The sequence below is a fragment of the Poecilia formosa genome, unplaced genomic scaffold (assembly GCF_000485575.1).
Source record: "Poecilia formosa unplaced genomic scaffold, Poecilia_formosa-5.1.2 Scaffold0, whole genome shotgun sequence".
Taxonomy (NCBI): Eukaryota; Metazoa; Chordata; class Actinopteri; order Cyprinodontiformes; family Poeciliidae; genus Poecilia; species Poecilia formosa.
Genome location: NW_006799939.1, coordinates 7,168,955 through 7,179,159, shown reverse-complemented (window position 1 = coordinate 7,179,159; position 10,205 = coordinate 7,168,955). Strand labels below are relative to the sequence as shown.

At 41.5% G+C, this 10,205-nt stretch overlaps 1 protein-coding gene across 24 annotated transcripts in view; it reads right to left on the bottom strand.

Annotated features, from left to right (window-relative positions):
• The window catches only part of rims2a (regulating synaptic membrane exocytosis 2a), a 169,805-nt gene extending 160,441 nt beyond the window's left edge, over positions 1–9,364 (bottom strand). For all 24 annotated transcript variants that reach the window (XM_016661050.1, XM_016661135.1, XM_016661167.1 and 21 more), the window contains exons 1-2: positions 9,111–9,364; positions 8,492–8,693 (exon numbers count right to left, since the gene is read on the bottom strand). In XM_016661050.1, the coding sequence (XP_016516536.1) occupies positions 8,492–8,676 (185 nt within the window). In that variant the 5' untranslated portion in view covers positions 8,677–8,693; positions 9,111–9,364. The remainder of the gene's footprint in view (positions 1–8,491; positions 8,694–9,110) is intronic.
• Positions 9,365–10,205: the final 841 nt, after the last annotated feature.

Here is a 10,205-nt window from a genome sequence, read left to right as displayed (position 1 = left end):
GTGTGCTCCTCTCTTTTATAGCCTCCAGGGACACAGGACCTCTCAGGAGCACTGACCCAGCTGGTACACCGAGCGCTGTAGCACAATCAGATAAACGACCAGCAGGCAGAGGAGAGGGAGGAGGGAGGGGAGGGGGAACAGAGGGGAGGTGTGTGAGTGTGTTTGGTGAGGGACGACTAGGGTGAATGGAAAAAAAAAAAAGGAAATGGGATGTGATCAATCACGGCTAATTTTAGGTCAGCGCACGTCATGTTGAACGCCGTGCTAAAGCTGCAATTCTGCAGCTGTACTTTAAATAGTATCCACTCTTCTACCAACTGCCTGAAACGAAGGATAAAAATAGCAAACGAATCACAGTTTACAGTTGGAATGATAAAAAAAAAAATTTATTTAAAGTGACCCTGAAATCAGGTTGCAAACATTCGGCTATAGATAACAGTGTCAACTAGCTTAGCAGCTCAATACATTCTGTGGTTACAAGTATTCATACACACACTTCATTACAGCAGTGTATAATTGTGAATGTGTGGAAAATGAAAGGGTTTTAATTTTTTGTGGGTTTTTTTTTGTTTGTTTTTTTGCAAAACAAATCTGAAAAGTGTGGTGTGTGCTATTGTGTTAAAGCTAAGAGTTATTTGCGAGGCCTGACACAAACACTTCAGAGTCCCTGATCATGTACATTCAAGCTTTCCTCATATTCAAAGTTGGCTTATAATCTGGACTTTGATTCCGACTTGTTTAGGGCTGAGATGATTAATCGGATTGATCGTGATGAATCGATTATTGAAATAATCATAAGCTAATTTAATAATCGATTGGTCGTCAACTGGAGTATACAGGCAAAAAAAGACAATTTGCTCACAGATCAACATTCTCAGAGCAGTAAGTACGGCAAAACTACACAAAAATATATACATTTTGTATTTAAGATTTTTAAGAAAAAGCATAACCTACCCAGAACTCCTCAAGTAGCCTAGCTTAGTTTTAGCTTCAGCTAAAAAATAAATAAAATAAATTAATAAAAGGTTAAACAAATCTTTTAGCCTTTGATACAAATAATCAAGCATTCACTCATGGAATGCTATGTTTTTGCATTTTAGGCAATAAATTGCTTATTTTCTTACATTAAAAATGAACATTATTTATTTGCTCCTCTTCATGCTTTCTAATAATGTATAACAAATTTAAAAAGCCTTACATGGTTAAGTGGTAAATCTGCTAGAACATGACAATTATTTTTTTTTATCATGGCAATAATCCTTAAGCTTGTTTTCTTCCAGGATTTTCCTGTGTCTGGCTAAATTCATCTTCCCATCAACTCGGAAAAGAATCCCCAAAGCATGATGCTGCCGTGTTTCGCACTGTGACGTTCTGTGTTGTTTTCTTTGTTTTGTTTTTTTTTTGTCCTAACTTCACATATCATCAGATCTCCTGTTTTGGTAATAAATCTCTCATGGCAACGTAAAGACACGGCCGCGTGCCACGTAGTGAGAATCAAACAGAAACAAGCTGCAGTCTGGTAGCGTTAGCCTATTCTGGTCCTCAGAACATTTTGCCCTACATGTTGAATTAAACCCCATCTGACTCAGTGGACTCAAAACACTCAGAGTTGTGGGTTTCTTGAACCACAAAGAGGAAACAAAGTAATAAAGATTTAATGTTGTGGAGCTTTAGCAATATTTCTGACTTCAATTTAGGATGCCTCTGTCAATTAAATATTTATGGTCATTTCCCAGCCTTTTTCATGTGTATATTATATCATGGTCGAAAATTATGCATGAGCAAAGCTGAATTACAGGAGTAATCCTGACGCTCCAAGTCGGTGGACTTTTAGGACGCATTCACACCAACCCTGTTCAGTCCCACTTTGGTCGAACTCCAAGAAAGTCCAGTTTGCTTGAGGACATGTGAATGCACAATCAAAACTCTGAAGCGAAGCCTGGTCCGCCTTAAAACATCGCTCTCTGTTCGGTTGAAGTGAACTCTGGCGCAGTTTGAATGCATGAATACGTGAACGCCAAGCGGATGGGAGACCGTTCCAAAAGCAGGAGGTGAACTGTGGCGCAGGGCATTCTGGGTAAATACAACCAAAACAAAGGCTCGTGTTCAGCGTTAGCGGCAGAAATGGCTTGAGGTTTTTTGGCCAAGGACAAAAGAGAAATCATGCAGTTGCTAAAAATCTGACGCTACTCCAGTTTTGTTTACATTTTGTGAAAAACAAAGTAGTTCCTTCCTTGGTGCGGCGCCACCACAGGCAAGAAGGTGAACGACTTTTTTAAAGGGTTTGTTGTTTTGTTTTGATACAGTACAGTGTTAAAGTGAGCCTAATCCAACCGAATCTAGAGGACAATCAGGTGTGAAAGTGCCCTGTGCTGAGCACTACCAGGCCACGTTTAGACCTCCGTAACCTAAACAACGCTGCAGTCTTACAGTTACTACTGTATCCATCGTCGTGGTCAGCTGAACTGGGAGAGCAGCCAATTAGACGGCAGAGCAGCCCTCTCAGTCAGAGGAGCTTCTTTTAGAACCGACAAGCTCTCCTCCATCTGTGAGACCTCGTCTCAGGGAGGAAGACAAACTTTTCCTGATGAACACACACACACATATATATATTTACTATGTTTCCATCTCACTCACACCAAACCAACAAACAGCCTGAAAGGAGTGGAGACCCAAGAAGAAAGGAGAAGTTGAGCCCCAGGCTTTCTGTGGGTCAGCCCATCCCAAAACAGCTGATGCCTGGCTGGAGGGTGAGCAGACCGGGCTTCCCGTAATCATTATCACCGTGACGATGCACTGCAGCAGCTAAGTTCAAAAGAAGCTCTTCTATGGCCCAGCGTCTCTACCTGGAGTTCATTCCAAAGACTGTTTTTTTTTTTGTTTTTTTTCATGGCTGAAAATTGTTATAATGTTGTGTTGGGGTGGATTATACATATGGACTTGAGGTTTTATAACGATATGCATGACAGCAATCAAAGCAACACATGCACAAATACTGCTCTTGAAATACATTTTTAACACACTTCGTTAGGATACGAGTCACATAAAGAAGTGTTATTTATAGCACTAAACTGCTCACGATAACTGCTTTTGATTGTATTTCCAAATATATTGATAATCTCATTGAACAAACAGTGGAGGAGTGAGTAAAAGTAACAATCCCAACAACACGGACAGTTTACTAAGCATTAATCCCAAGGATAAATCTAAATTCTTTTACGAAATGTATCACGATAGATGATAAACGATACAAGAAATGCCAACCGCATTGTTGGGTTAGTTGCAATGTTGTACTGACGTGTTGAGCGCCACCATGAACTCTTTTTTTTTTCTCTCCACGCACACACACACACACGCACACACACAGACACACACACACTGCAGCAAGAATGAGTCAACTCAGGCGGAGAGCAGCTAATTACATGCAAGTCAGCATTGCTGGATTTCCATCCACACTCTCTGTAGCACCTCCGAAGAGATGACAGTAAGTTGGCAAGCCCTGCGTGCTGGAGGCTCCTCTCGTCCTCTCCTCCATCCCTCCATCCTCTCAGGATTCCCTCGGTTAGACTACGCACTTCAACGTTCGGACTTTCCACTTCCTTTTTTTTTTCAGCACCAAACCAAAAAACTTATGTTTTTTCTTCCTTTCTTTTTTTTTTTTTTTTTTGTGGGAGACTGGATTGTCGCTCTTTGCGTGAGCTAAGCCAGACGTGGGAGTTTGTTTCTGACACTGCTGGAAACGCCGCGAACGATCCGATGACAACTTAATCCGCCGCGGTTGTACCTTATTGCGGGGCTGAGCGTTTTAAAGCTCCTCCAGGACATGTTATGCTTGTGTGATTCATAGGTTAAAAAAAGTGGGGATTTACTGTTTGATGAGTCAGGATGAGTCACCAATTATGAAAAGACAGGGGACGTCAAACGACTGTGGCAATTGTGAATTAAAATGTAAAAAAAAATAATAATAATAAAATAAAAAAAGAAAAGACTTTGCTTCTAAGATATCAAAAAATCTTAGAAGAAAAGAAAATCTTCTGGAAAATCCAAACCGAAAACATTTTATTTCTACTGCATGGTGCCACCATGCAGCCGCTGAGCCAGAAAAGGTATGCAGAAAATGTCTGAATGTTATTTAGTTTCTAGTCTACGTTAATGTTCTTTAATATTGTCACCTTCCTAAAAAAAAAAAAGTATTTTTTTCCCCCCTAAAACATCTTTTGGAAAGAAAGAGGTGGCGATATTGTTTGCAAAAAAACGGGGGGAAAAATCACTTGTGGCAAAAAAAGACAAGCTGTTATCATTTTAGAAAAGTGACGATATGATGTGGCTGTGGTGACATTTTGCTCACAACACACAACTCGCAATAAATAACTAAATAAATAACTGATTTATCCCATTTCGCAACAGGATATGAACTTGTACACCTATTTTTTTTTACTTCCGGTAAACAGTTGAAAGGAGCGCCTAACACAAAAACAGATTGTGTTCTACTACCCAGATTTCCCAGGGTACAATCATCACCTCCAGATGAAACTTTTGGATCAAACAGAAAATGTCACACCACATAGTCTATATCCTTTTTATTGGCGTCTGAGTTCTGAGTTGTTCTCCGTTTGTGCTTCCGTGTGTGTGTGTGTGTGCGTGTGTGCGTGTGTGTGTGTGTGTGTGCGTTGAGAACTCTAAAAACAAATCGAGTCAAATTCAAAACGATTCCTTTTGCATTCGGTATGATATGGAATATCACCCTAAAAACATTTTAGGGTGATAACACTGTTTCTCTTCTAACCCTAAGAGAAACAGAAATAGGGTAGAAAACGTGCAGCTGTTCTTTTTTTCTCTCTCTCTCTCTCTTTCCCATGAGGAGGGAGAAACGGAAAGAGAAAGCGGGCGGAAAAGGCCTGGGTGAATCACACGGCACGTATACTGCAGCGGCTGAGGCTATAGCTGCGTCTTAGAGTACATGAGTCATGGTTATCGTGCAGCTGCACGAGGCAGGGGATTGCACAACTTTCCCTCCTTCAGGAGCGCAGCTTTGGAAGGACGGCATCACAAACAATCTTCGCTAGATAGTGGCAGGAATCTCTCACACTTCACTGAGTGGCACAGATTTGGTGGTAACCGCCTCAGTCTAGAAGCTCGACATCCATTGCTAGAAATGAGAAGCTGGATTAGCGTCGTTGTAGTGTGTGTGGCATTTTAGGGTGCCGGTGTTCTTGCTTCTCCAAGTTTTCAGTCACTAGTTTGTGGAGTTTATTCTTCCACAGGATCTCATCTTAATTACATCATTTTAAGAAAAAATAAGAACAAAAAAGATCATTCTTCTAGTGGTAGGAGAACAAATATGGAATTAAACAGCCTAGAGCTAAAATATATATATACATATATATATATCTTCATCTGTATTCTTTTATGAATAGCTTTTGTGCTTCTCTTGTGAATCATTGCATTGAACTTTATGAAAGAATATAGGAGTCATGTCCAGAACCAGAACCAAACATGGAGAAGCAGCATTCAGCTTCTACTCACTGCAAATCTGGAACAAACTTCCAGAAAACTGCAAAACAGCTGTAACACCGAGTTCCTTTAAATCCAGGCTAAAAACCTGATCTGTTTAGGAGTTGCTTTTTACTCATAACAAATTGAAAATTGATCAATATGGCTGATGATTTGATGATTTTGATGATAAGTGTTTGACAAAATGTAATGTTTGATGCTGGTTTCAAAGTTGATGGCTACAATGTTTTTACGATGCACAAATAAACTGATTGAAGGCTATAAATGTTATCTATAAGAATTAATTCAGTAGAAATTGTCCAAAACCAGCAGCTTTGTAATCCCACAACAAGAACAAGCCACAATATTCTTAACGGACACAGTACACCGTCTAAAAACTACAATTATATATATATATATATATATATATATAGACAATGACATAAAAACATACTCACACCACTTGAGACTTTCCGCATTTTGTCACGATGTCAACCACAAATAAATGTATATTGTTGCAATTTTATGCGGTACACTAACATGGACTAATGCATAATTCACAAGTGGAAAGAAAAAAAAGGGCAGTTAGTAAAATCTGAAACATAAATCAAAAAACTGTGCTGTGTGTTTGAATGGAGCCAATCTGAGACAACACTTTGCAGATGTTTATGTCCTCATGTAGAAACAGACATTTTTCACCAGTTTTTCAGAGCAAACTAAAATAAGTTTAGTCATATTCCATCAGAGCCACGGGCTTAAAAAGGCCCAACAGTCCGATCAAGAAGGCTGGTTCTGGCTCGGTTCCGGGGACGACTGTGGAACCTCTGGAGATGATGGTCAAAGGATTTCACATACAACAACACAGTGTCTTCAGTCAGAGGCTTCTTCAGATTTGCTGCAATACAGACTGCAATACGGGAGATCCTTCTTGCCCACAGCTATCACCATCTACAATAACTCTTTGAAGAATCTCAAAGGATTTGTGTTACATCAATTTAAATTCCCTTTGGGATCAATAAAGTGTCTGAGAATCAAACTGAGCATGAACTTCTGCCCCTGGTCTCAGGTCTTTTGTTGCCTCTTGAAGGTTTTCTTCCAGACTTGTCCTGAGTTTACCTGCATCACTTTCCCACCAACTCTGACCCAGTTAAACAAACATCCCCACAGCATGATGCTGTCACCACTGGTCCACGGTTGGCGCGGTGTTAGAGCAATGTGCAGTATTAGTTTTCATCTATGCACATGTTTTGGCCTGTTGGCCCAAAAGTTTGGTTTTTGTCTTATATGACCTTTGACCTTCCTCTAGATGTTTGTTTCTGCATTGGGACTTGTCATGTCTTTCTTTCCTCTTGCCACTCTTCCAACCAGGCCAGATTTGTGGAGTGCAGAAGCAAAAAGATATCCTGTCCACAGATTCTGTAGTAGATCTTTTCTTGCCCCCACAGCTTCACAATTAAGCTAGAGGGCCAATGTCTTGGTTGTTTCTTTTCTATTTTAAAACAATGGATTGAACTCATAAGACGTTGACTTTAAATTTAAATCACAACCTCATCATATCGTTGAGCTGTCTGTTGTGTTCCTTAGTTTTAATAATGCTGGCTTGTTCACTATTGTTCTCTAACAAACCACTAAAGTCTTCACAGAGATGTTTTTTAATTCGTTTTTCAAAAAGGCTTTTAATGTATAACTTTTAGTATGTTCACATTTTCTTTAGTTTCTTTTAAAGTGGTTGTGTTTTTCAGCTTTTGATTCAGAGATATTTCTGTTTCGTTGTGTTTTCTGTTCATCTTTTACTATGTAAGTAACTTTATTCAATGGAAGCCAATATGAGAAAGTTTTGATTGAAACATGACTGAATTTGAGCTGCGGAGTAAACAAAAAATGGAAAATAAAGATGCTGGACTGCTCATTAGCCTAATAAGTGCATTTGAACAATGTTTTCGAATAGTTAGCCTCAAAATTTAGTTAAATTCTGCTGCTTTTGTGGTGCTAACTATGCTAATCTGGCTTATATTTCTCCAATATGAAGTAACTATGAAGTTACCAACGATGCATTGAAAAATAATAACACACATATTCGCTTCAAGGATGTGAGTACACAAGCACGTGCACTCTGTCGACATAGAAGTACAAATTTAAAGAAAAATCAACAGGATGGGCACATTTAAGGTCACCACCTCTAAATCTCCTCTTTGCTAATCTAGTTCGCATTGGGAACCTAAAGTTCAGCGACAAAAAAGAAAAATACAACACAAATCTTTTCACAACCAGGTCGAGACGATGGGGGGTGGAATATTCAGTCAGGAATCCAGTGTATTCGCCTGCACAGATAAGGTTATGAAGTAATGATGGCGGAAGAAAAAAAAAAAAACACGCTCCGCTCCACCTTAAAAAGTAGAGGCTCAGAGCGGACAGCACCGCGGTGCTGAAATAGCTCCGAGCGACATCTGTACAGAGGCAGAGCGGAGCAGGGTGGGGTGAAGCGGGTTAGGGGGGTACAGCAGGCTCTCTGCCCACACTTTAACGTTGGAAACTGGGCACAACACCACAAAGGACACCTGGAATGATCTTTCCAGTGTCACATTGTGTAATCTCGGTGACGTTGGTGGGGAAAGGTTAGGCGGTTTGGCGTGTTTTTTACGTGAAAATGGCGGCCGTCGCTGCTCACTCAGCCCACTGTAGTACATACAGGCTTAAATACAGTTACAACAAAAGTGCGGGCGAAACTACAAACGAGTGCCGCATTGTGGAGCGACACCCTGCCGTAAAAATGAGACATTTCAATAAGAGAGTTATGGAGGTAAAGTTGACAGTCTCTTGCTAGAGGTCCAGAATGAATGGGCTGGATGTCAGGGGGAAGAGAGGGTGCCAACATGACCCTCCAGTTTCCACACTGAGGGACAGAAATGATCACGGTAGCTAAAAACAAGCCCCCTCCTCCCCGCCCCCTCCCAAAACAGCAGCCGCATTCTCTCTTCATTTCCGCCTTTTTTCTTACTTTAACATGGACTGTTCCTTGGCCTCCTCCTTCTTCTGTCGATCCATGACACCAAGGATGATCTTTCTCTCCTCCTCGGTGAGGTGGCTGAGGTCCGGCATCTCCGGCATGGCGCCGGCCGCTGAGGGAGCAGCGGCGGCGGCAGCAGGGCCAGGGCCGCCCCGGGGCCCGTGTGGAGCGGACATCTTTTACCAAGCGGTCGCTGAAAGAATATCAAATAATAATAAAAATAATAGTAAATAAATGTTTATTCGTCTGGTCAATGTTCTAAACTGGTGGTTAGGAGAAGGCACACACGGCATGACGTCTGAATTAGCAGGGTAGTCATGCACATTTTTCTTTTCTTTTTTCTTTGGCTCACTGTGGTGCAGAAAATAAGCGTCAAAATGTTCATCCTGCCAGCTGTTAAAGCTGTCACAGTGCGATTTAATAAGAGTCAAGCTGCTGAGGATTGGGACGCCAAACGTATCTACTACTACTCATCAACATTTCGAAAAGAAGAAGAAAATAAACTAGATTTCTCTGGAAAGAATCCCAGGTTGTAGGTTATAACCCTCAATCCAGGGGAGGGAGGAAGAGGAGGAAGCAGAAAATACAGTGTAAAAAGAATAACTCTTGCCTTTTACTAAGCAGACATGGTAAATCCTGTCTAACCCATCGCTGCCATCCTTCAGAGGGCTTTCGCTCGCATGTTGGAATAACAGATACCCGGCGCGTCCTTGTTTGCTTTCCCTTTGGAGCCCCGAACCCCCCTCTGCCACTCTGTTTAGCTCGCTTTCCTCCAGGTTGGTAATTCTTGGAGATTTCTTAAATGCACAAAAATGGATGCAATGACAGAGAGAGTGGGGGAAGAGGAGGAAGCTTTGAGAGATACAGAAAAAGAGAGAGTGAGAGAGAGGAGGGAGGAGAGTGGGGGGCGAATGAAAAAAAAAAATTCAGAGAGAAAGGGGGAGGAGCCGTGGAAACGTAGAAGCCAGAGAGGACGCGCTGGATGTTCATTGACAGCAGGCGCGACAGTGGGCGCGAAAACACGGAGTGGAGGTGAAGCTGGAGCAGCAGCGGCCGTGGCTGGGAGAGAGCTGATGCATATTTCATAAGCAGATCATGAGCGCTGACAGAGGGGACAAACGCGCGGAGTATGACTAGTGACGGGCGGCTGTGGCTGCAGGTGCGGCAGCGGTTCCGGTCAGTGCTCTCATACGCGCTCGCGCGGCAACCCGCGGGGCTTTTGTTGTCAGCTGATGTGACCATTTCTGTGACGTTGCGTGAAAAGAAATACAACTTAAAGCTTTTACACATGGAAGGACAGCTGTTTTTTATTGTTGTTGTTGTTTTTTTTCAATACACCATTATGAAAACAAGATGGTTCGATAATGTTTGAACAACTTTTTAGTATAAAAAAAAGTCAGCTGGGAAATTGTTTTTGGGTTATGTCAGCTGATTCAAATGTTTCAGTATTTGAAAAACTGCAATGTTTTTGACGATAAAATTGATGAAAAGGAAAGAAAGAACATGAAACAAAATTTAAACAGATAAAACCAATGAAAACAAAAATAAAAAACAGCTGTCCTTCCATGTGTAATCGCTTTAAGTTGTATTTCTTTTCACGCAACGTCACAGAAATGGTCACATCAGCTGACAACAAAAGCCCTGCGGATTGCCGCGCGAGCGCGTATTAGAGCACTGACCGGAACCGCTGCCGCACCTGCAGCCA